At 37.6% G+C, this 17,986-nt stretch overlaps 1 protein-coding gene across 5 annotated transcripts in view; it reads left to right on the plus strand.

Moving 5' to 3' along the window:
* The window catches only part of CHRDL1 (chordin like 1), a 115,137-nt gene that overhangs the window by 11,398 nt on the left and 85,753 nt on the right, over positions 1 to 17,986 (plus strand). For all 5 annotated transcript variants that reach the window (XM_033849623.2, XM_004312411.3, XM_019949433.3 and 2 more), the window contains exons 3-4: positions 15,007 to 15,119; positions 17,697 to 17,790. In XM_033849623.2, coding sequence (XP_033705514.1) covers positions 15,007 to 15,119; positions 17,697 to 17,790 — 207 coding nt within the window. The remainder of the gene's footprint in view (positions 1 to 15,006; positions 15,120 to 17,696; positions 17,791 to 17,986) is intronic.

Consider the following 17,986-nt stretch of genomic DNA (forward strand, 5'->3'; position numbering starts at 1 on the left):
ATGCCAGATGACAAGTAAGAGAGGATTTTGGCCAGAAAAATTATTCAGATCAGGTTTCACCAGCTGAACAGCCTTTCTGTAAAAGGATCTCCTATGGCCTCATAGTAAAGACTAATGAGAATACCATCAAGTCCCAGTTATCCATGTTAATGGGAGATAGAAGGGCACAATGAATTGAAATTTCATGGAAAATCTCCATTTCTCAACTTAGCCAATAATGTCGCCTTGGTTCAACTGTCAAACCTCTTCGAAATATGGACCCTTTTCTTCTCGTTGAGTCTGCCCACCTGCTAATAGAAAAGCTAGTAGAAAAGGCAGGTAGTGGGAAGGCCGTGGTGTGCATAGGCCACTCAATATATATATTAAGTTGAATTGATTTTGGACGAATGATCCAACAAATAGGAATAAGGTAATTAACCCCCAGATAAAGAGGAATAAGCTGTATACTCAAAGTGAAGAACTTGGCTTTTTCCTGGCTTTCCTTTTTCATTGGCTTCCACAGCCTGGAAATGAAGTCTTAAAGCCCTGAGGAAATCTGACTGAGACTTCAATTCTAGAAACCCAATTTCTAGAGAGATAGGACCCTTTTTTTCTGTAGTAACTGCTACATCCTGCCCTTCCTCCATTCTGCTTCAAGTTTGATGAATGGCAGAAGGAAAGTACTTGGGCTTTTAATTTTTCCTTCACTATTATAGTAGTCTTTTTTTAAAAAAATAAATTCTTAAGGAATTTGTTTACTTGATTTGTCCTCTCATATAATGAACAGCAAAGATCCATCTCTCCCTTTCTACTGACTGTATGTGTTATAATAAAATAAATATTATTGTTATACTTACATGATGATGTGTCTACGGTAATAGCTCTTATCGAAAACAGCTCGTGGGAATATTTTCTTGCCTTTAGACTGGTGATGAAGTTATTGACCTTTTGACCTAGTCCTGGGTGCCAGACAGTAATGGTTGGGCAAAACGTTGATGGCACATCTCTGTTGTTTGCTTTTTGTCGTCATTGTTTCTGTTAACAGGGCCCCCTAAAGCAGCAGGGATTGCCACTTTTAATTAGGGCCAGCTGAACCATTTGAAAAATAGCTATGATGATGCAGGTTGAAGGTCCATCTCAAATGTTAGTTGGAATTCCTTTGGGATCAAGTTCTACTCAACAGATACCATGAGTTAGTGGTAAGTCATGAATTCTCCAGCTGGTATCTCTCAGGTACTGGCAAGTGATAAGCTTACTTTTCTTGCCTGTATCTCCTAAAAGTTGGCGAGGCATCACTGTTTCAGTCACATCAGCTCACTTGTGCTTCTTGTCCAAGATGATACACTGGAACTTTAGGTGTGGTCAATGATGCTGTGTAACTCATGGAATTCACTCCTGGGTGACGGCAAAAAGTTTTTAAAAGTTCAGACTTAGAAGCATGTGCTGAAATGGACTTTATTGTAGTTTCTGAAAATTGATCCGCTCAATCTTGGACAGCCACGGTAAAAAAATGTCTTAAAGATTATAGTGTTTACTTTTGTTATGTAATAGAAAAAAAACAGTGTCAGTAATTACAGAAGCATTGTTCAATAGCACCAGTGATGTTACTGTTTAGCTCCTTGTCTCTGCCTTCAGTTCCTGAATTTGCTCCTTCCAGGAATAAGTGGATTTCTGTCTGGGGCATAATTGGCAAAATCCCATGTTTCTGAGGTAATAGGACCAAGGTACTTGATGAAGACCATTATATTTGCATTTATGGTCGGGTTTCTCTCTGAAGTTAGTGTTTGAGTAAGATATTTTCATCCTCAAGATGCATAGTTTGTGAGACACTAGTATCGTAATATGAGATAAATGCCATGTGAGTATTATGAGGAAAGTGCTGATAGGTATAAAGAGAATGAAAAAGAACCTTTAGCTGGGGTACTCTTGGCTTCCCAACTAGATTTCATAGCCTTTGAGAGCATGGGCACTATTTCATACTTTATGATTTATCATTGAGAGGGATACCAAAAAAAATGCAAAATGCAGTCTGCCAGCTGTACCATCTCATATAATCTATTTGAGCATGACTTGACTTCACTACAGACAGCACCTTATTCTTTAAAAGGTGAGCAAAGCTGCGTCTCAGAGGTAGGGTGGAAGGGTATCTTGAGAAAAAGTTAGGCAAGAATGCCCATTATTTTTCAAGTTCTAAAAGTGGGTGACATGCACCTTACAACAATGTAGCAGGACAGGCAAAATGCTATAGTGGTTCCAGCCCTTGGCTCTGAGGCCAGACTACTTAGGTTTGAATTCCAGCTCCATATATTGACTAGTCATGTCAACTTAGGCATGTTACCAAACCTCCCTGTGCCTCAGATTCCGCATCTGTAAAATGGAGCTAATAATGTGATCTACCTTGTAGGGTTGTGGTGAGAATTTAGTGAATTTATGGATGTAAAACCCTTAGAACAGAGCCTGGCTCAAAGGAAGTGTTCAACAAATTTTGTTGTTGTTTTCGTTATTATCATCATTCTCATCGGGCTCTATGTTTTTCAGGACCTGGTTCCTTGGCTCCTTTTTACATTTATCATCTACTTCCTTAGCCTTTGAGCCAAATTTGGAGCAGGAAAATTTAAATCACTCAGTTTCACACATTGTCTACCAATACTATTTAGAGGCTGAATTTGGGACAAACAGAATCTATTGGCTGAAGCAAGTTATTTGAATTATCTGTGGGTTTTTTTTTTTTTTTGCGGTACGCAGGCCTCTCACTGTTGTGGCCTCTCCTGTTGCGGAGCACAGGCTCCGGACGCGCAGGCTCAGCGGCCATGGCTCACGGGCCCAGCCGCCCTGCGGCAGGTGGGATCTTCCCGGACTGGGGCACGAACCCGTGTCCCCTGCATCGGCAGGCGGACTCTCAACCACTGTGCCACCAGGGAAGCCCTATCTGTGGTTTTCATGAATAGTGGTGAGCTCAGGTATACTGAAAGGATCCATTTAATAGTGTCCATGAAATAACCTGTCTTAAAGATATTTCAGAGAAATGATAGCAACTTGCTCAAAAGGTATATATAAAGAATACCGTCCTTGTGGCATTGCTGTATACTGGTCCTTTGGAAACAGACTTCCCTGCAAGCTAGAATCTTTAACAATTTGGATGTGAGTATTAAAAATATGTAAATGCACTTGAAACCCATATTTTGACAGCATGTCTTATTTTAGTGCTTGCTGAATCTTTCAAGGGTCCTTATCTTTTATTATCCCATTTCTTTTTCATCAAGAAAGGAATAAATCACACAGCCATGTAGATCACATTGCTGATAATGGAAGCTCATCCAACTTCATATTTTTAGTAGGTAGATCTGATGTCAACTTCTGAGTGAGCTAATTATTTCTGACAGAATAATCCAGAATCAAATACATAGTACACAAGCTTCCATCTTACTTTGCGATGCGGATTTAAATCGACAAAGTAATTTCTAGCTTACCTCCATCCAAGATAAGTGGCTGAAGAACCGTACAAGTAAGGCAATTTATACAAGCGTAATAATGCCACTTAAGTAGGCTCCTTCATGGATTTGCTTCTAAGCATATATTCAGATTCTTTCTGAAATGTCTAGATAAGTTGTATATATGAAATACAAATAACTTAGGTGTTTGTCATTTACATTATAAATTTATTGTAGAGAAACAGTCATTCTCCTCTCAGCAACATGTGGAAGTTTGCAAAAGGTGCCTCATTTCGATGTTTGTTTTGGGAAATTCTTGATTGTCTCTCCTCAGTTAAAGATGCAGGGATTGTTAAAAATCTTTCCTGCTCCATTCTAGAACACCATGGAGCAGAAGTCTAATTTGTGTGTGTACCAAGAGAATTGTATTCCTAAGATTTGGCTGAAAAATATACAAGTTATGTCTGCAAAGTAATTTTGATTTTTCTGAGTTCTTTTAATTAATAAATGGTTTTGAGCACTTGCATTTAGTCCAGGAATATAGCTTAATATGACAATATTAATAATAATAATGGTAATATCATAAAAGGGGAAATAAAAATACTTACTAGAAATGAATATGTATTCAACCTTCCTGATAAAGAAAAAAAGAAATATTGTTTCCACTTCCCTCACCAAATTTGAAAAGTTTTAAGCAATTAAAATATCCTGTGTTGGACATTTTCACACACTGCAATTGGAAAGTAAATTAGTGTAGCATCTCTGGAGGGCAGCTTGACAATGTAGATCAGGAGTTTAAAAGCATTGAAAACCTTTGACCCAATAAATCTACTTCTAAGGATTTATATTAAGAAAATAACCAGTATTGCATACACTGGTTTATATCCAAGAACATATATATTTTTAATTTATTTATATTTTGGCCACACCACATGGCATGTGGGATCTTAGTTCCCTGGCCAGGGATCGAACCCGGGCCCCATGCAGTGGAAGTGCAGAGCCTGAACCACTGGACTGCCAGGGAAGTCCTTATATACGAGGATATTTTTCATGGAATTTTTTTAAAAAGAAAGAGAAGGAAGCAATTTGATACCCCCAAATAGGGGATGGGTTAAGAAATTATGGTTCAACTGTGTTAGTGGAGAATCATGTTACTAGGCATGTGGTATGGGGGAAATATTTAATGGCACAAAAATGTCCACAATGTGTTAATTTTAGAATGTAGTTTACAAAATGTACTGGGTTGGCCAAATAGTTCGTTTGGGTTTTCCCATAACGGGAAAACTTTAATGGGAAAACGGAACGAACTTTTTGGCCAACCCAGTATATTGTATACGCTGTTAATTTTATAATAAAAGACTTTATACACCTTTATGCACAGAAAAGAGACTAGAGACTAGAAAGAACTTCCAGTTTTTGGTCTGACACGTAAAGAGCTTCGAAGTTGTCACTCCCATAAGCAAAAAGCTTAAGGAAGTGAAAATCAACAACTCCTCTTAAATGAATCAGAAAATTGAGGTCACAGGGCAAACTACCTTGTGTTTTTTACTCTGAAAACTGGAAAGACAGGCTAATACAGTTACCACTGCTGGATCCTGGTAGGAGCACTTAGCAGGTAATTGACTAATTGCTGGCAAAGGAGCATGTTCTAGCTTGGTAGAGAAAAACTCTTTCTTCATGAGTTTTATCTCCAGAATCCCCACCAGGTTCTCAGGTTTGGTGAAAAATTCCTAACTGTTTCAGGGAGAGGAGGGAAAAGGTAACCATTTTGAAATAAGCCCAGAGCTCTTTGTTCTCCATAACTAAGGCCTGGCCTCAAGGGAAGTGATTTTACCAGAGCCTAACTGATTTTTTTTTCTTTAATAAATTTATTTATTTATTTATTTATTTTTTGGACTGCATTGGGTCTTTGTTGCTGCACGGGGGCTTTCTCTAGTTGCGGCAAGTGGGGGCTACTCTTCGTTCCGGTGCATGGGCTTCTCCTTGCGGTGGCTTCTCTTGTTGCAGAGCACGGGCTCTAGGCACACGGGCTTCAGTAGTTGTGGCACGTGGACTCCGTAGTTGTGCCATGTGGACTCAGTAGTTGTGTCTTGTGGGCTCTAGAGCACAGGCTCAGTAGCTGTGGTGCACAGGCTTAGTTGCTCCCTGGCATGTGGGGTCTTCCCAGCCCAGGGCTCGAACCCGTGTCCCCTGCATTGGCAGGCGGATTCTTAATCACTGCACCACCAGCGAAGTCCCTGATTTGGGTTTTATCAGAGCCTAACCAACCTGGAAGAAGGAATATATACCCAACTCCACTAACCGTCCTGTCTCACCTACATTGATGGGGAGGAGCAAAGTTAATTAGCACTTTTGAAGGTCACAGCTCAGGGACATGGATCACTAAAAGACTGAGAGCTAATTATACGATTATAGAACACTTCTCCTTCCCCCACAATTTACTACCACATCAATTGGAGTCCTGTATAATAACAGGAGATTGAAAGGACTGCAAGCCTTAGACACTATTTAAGAAGGAGAACTAGGGAAACCCAAAAACAGTGGGGGAGGGGATAAACAAAGACATTAGGCAAATTTTAGCCTCTGACACCATGGCTACATAAAAACAGTAAAATTAGCTTAACTCCTAGCTAGATTAACATAGAATCTCACACTAATGCTCTACTTACCTCAGTTACTTTTCCCCAGTACATCGTGTGTGACTTTCAACAAAAAGTTACGAGGCATGCTAAAAGACAAAAAAAATCAATCTGAAGAGAAAAATCAAGCGTCAGAACCAGGCTCAGATATGGCAGACATTTTGAAATTATCAGACTTGGAATTTAAAATAAATAAGATTAAGGTACTAAGAACTCTAATGAAAGAAGTAGGCAAAATGTAAGAGCACATGGGTGATGTAAAGAGAGAGATGAAAACTCTAAGAAACAATCAAAAAGAAATGTGAGAAATCAAAAACACTGTAACAGAAATGAAGAATTCTTTTGATGAGCTCATCAGTACACTGGGCATGATTGAAGAAAGAATCAGTGAGCTAAAGGTATGCCAAGAGAAACTTCCCAAGCTGAAAAAAATAATTTAAAAAATTCAACAGAATATTCAAGAACTGTGGGAAAATTACAAAAGGTGTAACGTGTATGTAACAGGAATACCAGAAGGAGAGGAGAAAGGAACAAAAGAAATATTTGAAGTAATAACGGCTGAGAATTTTCCAAAAGCAATGACAAACAGCAAAGCACAGATCCAGGGAGCTCAGAGAACACAAAGCAAGATAAATATGAGAAAACCTACACCTAAGCATATCATATTTAAACTACAGAAAATCAAAGACAAAGAGAACATCTTGAAAGATGCCAGAGAATTTATGTCATAGAGTGTTCTGCCTTTGTTTCCCTCTAAGAGTTTTATAGTGTCTGGCCTTATATTTACATCTTTAATCCATTTTGAGTTTATTTTTGTGTATGGTGTTAGGGAGTGTTCTAATTTCATTCTTTTACATGTAGTTGTCCAGTTTTCCCAGCACCACTTATTGAAGAGGCTGTCTTTTCTCCATTGTATATTCTCGCCTCCTTTATCAAAAATAAGGGGACCATATGTGCGTGGGTTTATCTCTGGGCTTTCTATCCTGTTGCATTGATCTATATTTCTGTTTTTGTGCCAGTACCATACTGTCTTGATGACTGTAGCTTTGTAGTATAGACTGAAGTCTGGGAGGCTGATTCCTCCAGCTCCATTTTTCTTTCTCAAGATTGCTTTGGCTATTCGGGGTCTTTTGTGTTTTCATACAAATTGTGAAATTTTTTTGTTCTAGTTCTGTGAAAAATGCCATTGGTAGTTGGATAGGGATTGCGTTGAATCTGTAGGTTGCTTTGGGTAGTATAGTCATTTTCACAATGTTGATTCTTCCAATCCAAGAACATGGTATATCTCTCCATCTGTTTGTATCCTCTTTAATTTCTTTCATCAGTGTCTTAAAGTTTTCTGCATACAGGTCTTTTGTCTCCTTAGGTAGGTTTATTCCTAGGTATTTTATTCTTTTTGTTGCAGTGGTAAATGGGAGTGTTTCCTTAATTTCTCTTTCAGATTTTTCATCATTAGTGTATAGGAATGCAAGAGATTTCTGTACATTGATTTCGTATCCTGCTACTTTACCAAATTCATTGATTAGCTCTAGTATTTTTCTGGTAGCATCTTTAGGATTCTCTACGTATAGTATCATGTCATTTGCAAACAGTGACAGCTTTACTTCTTCTTTTCCGATTTGGATTCCTTTTATTTCTTTTTCTTCCCTGATTGTTGTGGCTAAAACTTCTAAAACTGTAGAAAACTATAGACCCAATGCAGCCAAAAATAAATAAATAAATTTATTAAAAAAATAAATTGTTGAAAGAAAAAATCCACCAACCTAGAATTCTGTATCCAGCAACACTGTCCTTCAAAAGTCAATGAGAAATACGGATTTTCTCAGACAAACAGAAATTGAAGGAAATTTTCACCAATCAACTTGCCTTGCAAGAAATATTAAAAGAAATTCTTCAGGAAAAAGGAAAATAATATACGTTAGAAACTCAGCTCTATGTAAAGAAGGGAAGAGTGTTAGAGAAGGAATAAATGAAGGTCAGAAAAAATCTTTTATTTTTCTCATTCTTTATTGATCTAACAGAATAAAGTTTGTTCAAAATAATAATAGCAACAGTGTACTGAGTGATTATAGTTGATGGAAAAGTGAAATGAATGACAACGATTTTATAAAGGATGGGAGAGAGGAATTGGGAATACTCTACTATTAAGTACCTGCAATAACTGTGAAGCAGTATAGTGTTATTTGAAAGTGGATTTAGATTAGTGTAAATGTGTACTGTAAACTCTAGGACTACTACTAAATTTAAAAAATAAGTATTATTGATATGCTAAGAGAGGAGAGAAAATAGAATAATAGAAAATGCTCAAATAAAGCCAGAGAAAGCAGAAAAAGAGTGGAATACGCACACACACAAAGAAAAAAAAATCAAGGGAAATGAATAGAAAATAATCACAAATATGGTCAGTTTTAATCCAACTTTTTAATCACTTTAAATGTGAATGGTCTATATACACCAATTAAAAAACAGACTATCAAAAAGTGGATTATGAAAATACAAGACCCAACAATATGTTGTCTACAAGAAACACACTTTAAATATAAAGATATATATAGATTAAAAGTAAAGGGATGGAAAAAGATATAGCATGCTAACACATACTAATCAAAAGAAAGTGGGAGTAACTATATTACTTCCAGACAAAGTAGACTTCAGAGCAAGGAAAATTATGTGTATACCTAACAGAGCATTAAAATATGTGACGCAAAAACTGACAGAACTGCAAGAAGATACAGACAAATCCACTATTATAATTAGAGACTTTTACACCCCTCTATTAGTAATTAACAGGATCCAGCAGGCAGAAAATCAGTAATGGTATAGTTAAACTGAACCACGCCATCAATCAACTGGATCTAATTGTCATCTACAGAGTATTTCATCCAACAACAGTAGAATACACATTCTTCTCAAGCTCACATGAGACATTCACTGAAATAGACCACATTCATGGGTCATAAAACACACCTTAACAAATTCATAAGAATATAAGTTATGCGAAGTATGCTCTCAGAACACACTGGAATTAAACTAAAAAATCAATAACAGGAAGATACCTGTAAAATCTCAAAATATTTAGAGATTAAACAATATACTTCCAAATAGCACATAGGTCAAAGAAGTCTCAAGTGAAGTTTCAAAATATTTTGTATTATATGAAAATAAAAATATAATTCATAAAAATTCATGGGATATAGTGAAAGCAGTGCCTAGAGGGAAATTTATAGCATAGAATTAATATATTAGGGAAAAAAACAGGACCTAATATCAATAATCTAAGCTTCCACCTTAGAAAACTAGAAAAAGAAGAGCAAATCAAACCCAAAGTAAGCAGAAGAAAATAAATTTTTAAAAATTAAAGCAGAAATCAATGAAAGTGAACCAGGAAAACAATAGAGAAAAATCAGTGAAATCAAAAACTGGTTCTTTGAAAAGATCAATAAAATAGATAAACCTCTAGTCAGGTTAACTAAGAAAAAGAGAGAGAAGGCACAAATTACTAATATCAGAAATGAAAGAAAGGCCATCACTACTACCAAAAGCATAATAAAAAATATTATGAACAACTCCATGCCATCATAGTGATAACTTAGGAAGAAACTGACCAGTACCTGGGAAGATACAACCAACCAAAACTCACACAAGAAGAAATAGACAATCTGAATAGGCTTATATTTGTTAAAGAAATTAACCGTCTTCCAAAACAGAAAGCACCACGCCATGATGTACTGGTGAATTTTACCAAACATTTAAGGAAGAAATAATACCAGTACTACTCTACTATCGGTTTCAGAAGATAGAAGCAGAGAGAACATTCTCTGACTCATTCTATGAGACCAGTATTACCCTAATACCAAAAGCAGACAAAGACATGATAAGAAAGGAAAACTGCAGAGTAATATCTCCCATGCCCAAATCCTCAACAAAATTTTAGCAAATTGAATCAAACAATGCAGGACAAATCCAGTCAAGTGGGATTTATTCCAGGTATGCAAGGCTGTTTCATCATTGAAAAATCAATTAATATAATCCATCACATCAATAGGCTAAAAAAGAAAAACTACAGGATGACAACAATAGATGCAGAAAAGCCATTTGACAAAAGCCAACACTATACAGCAAACGAGAAATAGAGGGGGACTTCTTCAACTTCATAAAGACCATCTATAAAAAAATCTACAGCTAATACCACACTTAATGGAGAGAAGCTGTATGTTTTGCCCCTAAGATCAAGAACAAGGCAGTGGTGTCCTCTCTCACCATTCCTATTCATTGTTGTACTGGAAGTCCTAACTAATGCAATAAGGTGGGAAATGGAAATAAAGTGTATACATATTTGGAAGGAGGAAATAAAACTACCTTTGCTAGCAGATGACATGATTATTTTAAAAATCCCAAAGAATCAACCAAAACACCCTCCTAAAATTAACAAGCAATTATAGGAAGGTTTAAGGATATGAGGTTAATATATGAAAGTCAATTGTTTTCCTATATACTATCAATGAACAATTGGAATTTGTAATTAAAAACAATACCATTTATATTAGCACCCAAAAATGAAATACTTAGATATAAATTTAGCAGAATGTGTATAAGATCTATATGAGGAAAACTACAAAACTCTCAGGAAAGAAATCAAATGACTGGAAAGAGATTCCATGTTCATGGATAGAAATACTCAGTATTGTTAAGATACCAGTAATTCATGACTTGATCTATAGATTCAATACAATACCATTCAAAATCCTAGCAATTTACTTTGTGGAAATCAACAAAGTAACTCTGAAGTTTATATGGAAAGGCAAAAGACCCAAAATTGCCAACACAATGTTGAAGAACATCAACAAAGTTAGAGAACTGAAACTACCCAACTTCAAGCCTTGCTATGAAGCTATAGTAATTTAGACAATGTGATGTCATTGAAAGAATAGACAAATGGATCAGTGGAGCATAGCCCAGAAATAGACCCACACAAATATAGTCAACTGATCTTCAACAAAAGGATCAAGGACAATTCATTGGAAAAAGGATACTCTTTTCAACAAATGGTACTGGAACAACTAGACATCTGCATGCAAAAAATGACCATAAAAAATAACTTACAAAGTGGATCAGAGACCTAAAATGCAAAGCTATAAAACTTCCAGAAAGTAACATAGGAGAAAATCTAGGTGACCTTGGGTTTGTTAATGAGTTTTCAGATACAACAAAAGTATGCTCCGTGAAAGAAAAAGTTGATAAACTGGACTTTATTACAAGTGAAAAATTCTGCTGTGCCAAAGACACTGTTAAGAGAGTGAAAAGACAAGCCACAGACTGAGGGAAAATATTTGCAAAATGCATCTCTGATAGAGGACTTGTACTGAAAATATACAAGTAACTCTTAAAACTCAACAGTAAGAAAATGAACAATGCAATTAATAAATGGGCAAAAGAGCTAAACAGATGCCTCACCAAAGAAGATACATGCCTGGCAAACAAGTATATGAAAAGATGCTCAATTGCAAATGTCATCAGGGAATTGCAAATTCAAACAACAAATGAGATACCACTGCACACCTATTAGAATGTGGAGACAGCAGGAACTCTCATTCATTGCTCGAGGGAGTGCAAGGTGGTACAGTCACTTTGGAAGACAGTTTGGTAGTTTCTGAAAAAGCTAGATGTAGCCTTACTCTAAAATCCAGCAACCACACTCCCAGGTATTATGCAAATGAGTTGAAAACTTATGCCACACAGAAACCTGCACACAAGTGTTTTTAGCAGCTTTATTCACAATTTCCAAAAATTGGAAGCAACCAAGACGTCCTTCAACAGGTGAATTGAGAAACAAGCTGTACATCCGTACAATGGAATATTATTCAAAGATAAATGAGCTGTCAAGCCATGAAAAGACTTAGAGGAATCTTAAATGCATACTGCTAAGTGAAAGAAGCCAGTCTAAAAAGACTGCATGCCCTATGATTCCAACTATATGACATCTTGGAAAAGACAAAACTATAGAGACAGTAAAAAGTCAGTGGTTTTCGGGCGTTGTGGGAGTGGAGTGGGGGAAAGATGAATAGGCAGAGTAGGGGATATTTAGGGCAGTGAAACTATTCTGTATGATACTATAATGGTGGGTATATGTCATTATACATTTGTCATAACACATAGAACTATGCAAAGAGTGAGTTCTCATGTAAACTATGTACTTTTTTTAATATTAATATATCAGTATCGGTTCATTAATTGTAACAAATGTACCACACTAATGCAAGACCTTAATGCCAGGAAAAAGTGGGGGTGACGTGAAGAGGGGATATATGGGAACTTTGTGTACTTTCTACTCAGTTTTTTGGTAAGCCTCTGTTGAAAATCAGTAGACCCATAAGTGTGGGTCCTTGTCTGTTTTTTGACTCTCCATCCTATTCCATTGGCATATTTGTCTAACCTTTTTCCAACACCACACTATCTTGAACATTTTAGTTTTATATTGCCTTGAAATAACATAGTGTGTGTCTTCCAACATCTTTCTTTTTCAAAATTGTTTTGGATATGCTGCTTTTTTGTCTTTCTTTAGAAGATGTAGGACTATTCAGATTATCTATCTTTCCTTGAGTGAGCTTTGGTAATTGTGTCTTTCAAATAATTCATCCATTTCATCTAAGATGTTAACTGGTATAAAATTATTCATAATATCTCCCTTTTATCCTTTTAATATCTGTAGCATCTATAATAAAGACCTCTCTTTTGTCCCTGTATTAGTAATTTGCATCTTCTCTCTTTTTATCTTTGTTAGTCTTGCTAGAAGTTTATCAATTTTATTGATTGTCTTAGAGAACCAGGTTCTGGTTTCATTCATTTTTTTCTATTGATTTTGTTTTCAATTTCATTGACTTCTGTTTTTTATAATTCATTCCTTCTATTTACTTTTGGTTTATTTTGTTCTGCATTTTTCTAGTTTCTTAAGGCATTGATTTGAGATTGTTCCCCTTTTCTAATATAGGTACTTAGTGATATAAATTTCCCTCTAAGTACTTCTTTAGTTGAATCCCACTAATTTTGATATGCTGTGTTTTTATTTTCTTTTAAATTACTAGATACTTTAAATTATTATGATTATTATGAAATTATTAAATACTTCCTAATTTCTCTTTTGATTTTTTCCTTCAATCCACAGGCAATGTATGAATTACCAACATATTAAAAGTGGTTTCTTCTTGTGCTGGAATTGTGTGAATGGAATGTTTCTTTTTTTTCTATATACTTTTACATTTTTATTTTTCCTTTTTCTGTGTTTTCCAATTTTCTACACTGAGCAGCCATTACCTTTCTAATTAGAAAATAATCAATTATTATAAAATAACACTCTACGTTTTGTAGCACTTTATAATTTACAAAGAGCTTTATCTAATTCTTCAACATTTGCTTGAGAAACATGTAATCCGTGTCTCTTAGATGCTGAAAATTGAGACTGACAGAGTTAAATGACTTGCTCGATGCCACACAACTAGAGCTAGTTAGGATTCAGACCCAGATTTTCTGACTCCCAGTTCATCGTCCTGAAGAACTTGGAAATAAAGATTTGAAAAGTAAAAATGAATTTATCTTGTGGGAAGCTGGAAAGGACCACAGAGGGTCTTTGAAGCAATAAGTGACATTTATCTCAGTGTAGTTTTCATTTGAATCTCTGATTACTAATGAGGTTGAACATATTTTCCTGTTTATTGCCTGCTCTCATTTCTTCTCTAAATTGCTCTTCATGTGCTTAGATCATTTTTCTATTGGATTGGTTGGTCCTTTACTTATCGATTTGAATGAATGGAAAATATTCCAGATGCTAACATTGTATTTATATTCATCATTTATTTGTGGGAGATATCTTCTTCCTGTTTCTTGCTTATCTGTCTTTTCTTTATTCTTTCCATTTTGATCATCAAGGCAGTATCTGCTGGGGAGTGTGTGGGGAAATTAATGTGTTTGCAACAAGAGGTGTCTCAGTTTATTTTGACCTTGTATGATGGGAAGCAGGAGACAGAAGAGGATGGGATTGGAAGACAAACCACATGATTTGGAAATTCATTTACTAGTCATTTGTCAGTTGCTTACAGTTATTGGCCACAGTGTGCTGGGCCATGTGATAGATGGAGAGTGAAGAATAAATGTTTTCTACATTCGAGGACCTTTTACCTTAATGGAGAAATGAGAGATGTAAAATAAGACAAGTAACACAGTATGTGCTCAAGTAACTATGGTACAAGATAAGCTGTGGCTATCAAAAATTATATTCCAGCAAAGGGGAAGGAGACAGTACTTTCAGTTAATTGAGAATTGTTTAAGCAAGAAGTCTATACGTTGAATGAGAACAAGGACTGTGTGTGTTTCTGCTCAGCATTTTATCCCCAGCGCTTAGCATAGTGCCTAACAAAGATCAAATGCCCAAATATTTGTTTAATGATGGAATGATGTTAGCATGTGTGAGCAAAGCCTTTTACAGGGACCTAACACAATGTGTTTAATTCATCACTCTACACCACCAGCAGGCAGCTCTGAGAATGTTCTGATAGATCAGCATTTCAGACATTAGCTTCCATTTCTAAAGCAAGGTAGCACAGCCTTTTCCAAAAAGACACACGGCATGCTCCCTTATCTTACCATTATAATAGCAGTAGTCAAGATTTTGGCTTCACTGTCAGGCAAACCTGAGTTTGAGTCTCATGTCAGTTACTCACTAGTTATATGACTCTTGATTTCCTTCACCTATAAAATGAGACTAATAGTGCCTACCTTACTGGGTCATTGTAGAATCAAATAAGGAAAGCATGTAAAATACTGAGCCATCATAGGGGTTCTAGAAATATTCCCTATGCCTCTTCTCTTGATGTACACTAAAATGGATGGAACCTGTGATTGCCTTTGGATTTTGCGATTGGTCCGTGTTTTCTAACCGGCATATTCTATCTCCTCCCTCACAGATTCAGAGACATATTGTGTGTTTCAAGACAAGAAGTACAGAGTGGGTGAGAGATGGCATCCTTACCTGGAACCTTATGGGTTGGTTTACTGCGTGAACTGCATCTGCTCTGAGGTACAATCTCCGATGGCATTTGACTTCCTACTTTGCTCCTCGACATGCAGAGATGCTTTCAAGTGCCTAGATGGCCAGGGAGCATGAGTGATAAAAACGTAAAAGAAGTTAGGAAGCAGATTGTAAGGAAAAATACACATCTCCTGTCTTTGGCTTGATTTTCACGGGCTCTCGATGAGTATTTGCTATAGATGGATACTTAATGGTCTCTTAGCCAAATGATATAGGACATGGAAAAAGTGCAGTGGAGGAGAAAGCTCAATATAATGCCTGGATTGTGAGACAGTATCATTTTTGAATACCACTTTCAAGCCTGGCCTTTAGAGAAGAGATTAGGACAGATTATACACTGGTTCATACGGAGTGTATTTTACGTTATTTCAGCCAACGACTGTAATTAGGATTGAGGTTGTGAAACCCTGGCCTGTACCTTGTGAGGATTAGAGTTCTCTTGGCTTGGCCTTGGCTCCAGTCCAGTCACTCAAAGAGGCATTTGGACAGCTTAAATGCCATCTTTGCAATAGCCAAAGCAGGTAGTCCCGTCTTGCCATGGCCCTGACCCAGGACCACAGCTATGGTGCACCTTTCCAAACAAGCCTCTACCATCATATACTAGGCCAGGGTTTCTCAACCTCAGCCCTGTTGACTCTTGGGGACAGATAATTTCTTGTTGTAGGGAGCTGTCCTGTGCATTGTAGGATATTTAGCGGCACCCCTGGCCTCTATCCACTAGAAGCCAGTAGCACCAACGCCAGCTGTGACAACCAGAAATGTCTCCAGACATAGCCAAAGTTACTTGGGGAGCAAAGTGGCCCCTGGTAGAGAACCAATACATTAAGCCAGTTGGGAAAGGAGGCCTTGTACTAGGCCTTGAGGATTGAGAATTCTGAACATATAGAAAGAATTTTCAAGACTAGCCTCTCACTTGAGACCTCATGGGTGAACTGCAACTCCTCGCCAGCGCCCAGGTAGAACAGGAACACTCACTTGCAAGCCTGATTCTTTTGCCATTTGAATAGAAACTTGGGCTTTCAGAATTTTGAGCATGTGGAAACCTAACCTTCAGGCAACATTAGGTGGTCTTAACAGGCCACAGGGCTCTAGAATCAAGACAGTCCAAGTTTCCAAGCCTGGCTCTGCCACTTCTGAGCTGCGTTATGTTCAGCAAGTTATCTAACCTCTCTGGGATTCCTTCAACATCTTCTCCTTTAAAAGGGTGTAATGGTATTCCCTATTTCATAGGGTTATGGTAAGGATTAAATTCACTAATCCATCTCAGTCCCCTATAACAGTGCTTGGTCACAGTCAATATTCGAGAAATGCTAACTGCATAACATCACTCTCATTGTGGTTATTATTTTTATTAACCTATTAACTCTAGAACAGAAATCAGTATAAGGCATTAAGGAGGAATCAGTTGAGACCTCAGCCAGGTGCAGTGATTTCGGATATGCTTTGGTGATCTCGCTTCAAGATGACACCACCTGGCTCTGAGGAGTGTGACACGTAAGGAGGCTCCGTGGTGTTTCCAAACGCAATGCTCCAAAAATTTATTCTAGAAAATACATGAGAAAAGAAAAAGATTTGTGGTAAGGTGATTCAGATTGGGGTAAAAGAAGCCTGCGTCTTTAACTAGCTCGGGCAGTTATTAAATAGAGCATCTGGAGACCGATTAACTGCCTGGTATGGCATGATGGTGTCAGATTCTTGACCCAACGCATTAGAAATGGACAGCTAACCCTTGGGGGATGAGGCTTTGCTATCTGCAGGGCAGTGAAAATGTTACTGTGATCCCAATGCCAATAGCTCAAGTGCTAAGCATCTTCTCTCTACATCCTCTTCATTACCCTCTTCCCCCACAAAACCCTGATGGATACAAGTAGCCCATACTTCAGATGAATTATAGATGGAAAATGTTAATGCAAAATTGATTTCCAAAGTCTTCCTTTGTTCTAGCAATGGCTGAAAGCTGTCAGAGCTAGGGATCTTGTCACTGTAAATCAGGCAGGGACCCAGTCGCCCCCTCCCCCAGTCATACTAGCTAATCAGTTCAATTCCAAACTCTAGCTTGTTCTCAGTAAAATTCTGACTTGAAAAGGAAGTGAGAAGAGGGAGCACTCAGTCTTCAGGACCAAGGAAGAGTTATGTGGAATCCAGGGTCCATGTGCTAGGGCTGTCTCCTTGCTCAAGGGACCTATTGCTCATTAATCCCTTCCTTCCATGACATTGGACAGGTGATTATGAAATCACACTAGGCTCTTGGAAAAGACGTGAAGAACTGGGGAGTGGTAGAAACGTCACAGAGCCAAGTCAGAAGAAGCCTCCCAGTAATTGTGGGAGGCTTTGAAAACTGGGGCAGTAGTGATCCTTAGAAAAATATGCCAGTAAGCTATCAACCAACCCAGCGGAGGCGCTAGTGATGAGAAAAGGAAAGAAAATGCTGATTTCATTCAGTTTCTCGGGACTGTGTTCTTCACCGTCTGGGTGAGTCCCTGCATGACTGTTTCCCAAACTGGCATGATCCCAGTGACCTTGAAAAACATTTATTTTGTTGTTGTTGTTGCCTCTCTCTTTCAGAACGGCAACGTGCTTTGCAGCCGAGTCAGATGTCCAAGCCTTCATTGCCTCTCTCCCGTGCATATTCCTCATCTTTGCTGCCCGCGCTGCCCAGGTAAACCAGTTCGCCTCTTTCTTTCCTGGCTCTCCCTCTTCCACCAACCCACCCCTTTCCGCTAATTCTTCAGAAGGGGAAACTTCCAGACAGGAATAACAATAGGACACTTTCAGGCAGCGCGTGCACCGGCCTCCAAATACTGTTTATAGCCCAAGTGGGCTCTTCAAGGCTCTAATAAGTTATTGGGTACCCA

Source organism: Tursiops truncatus, chromosome X (assembly GCF_011762595.2).
Source record: "Tursiops truncatus isolate mTurTru1 chromosome X, mTurTru1.mat.Y, whole genome shotgun sequence".
NCBI classification, from domain to species: domain Eukaryota; kingdom Metazoa; phylum Chordata; class Mammalia; order Artiodactyla; family Delphinidae; genus Tursiops; species Tursiops truncatus.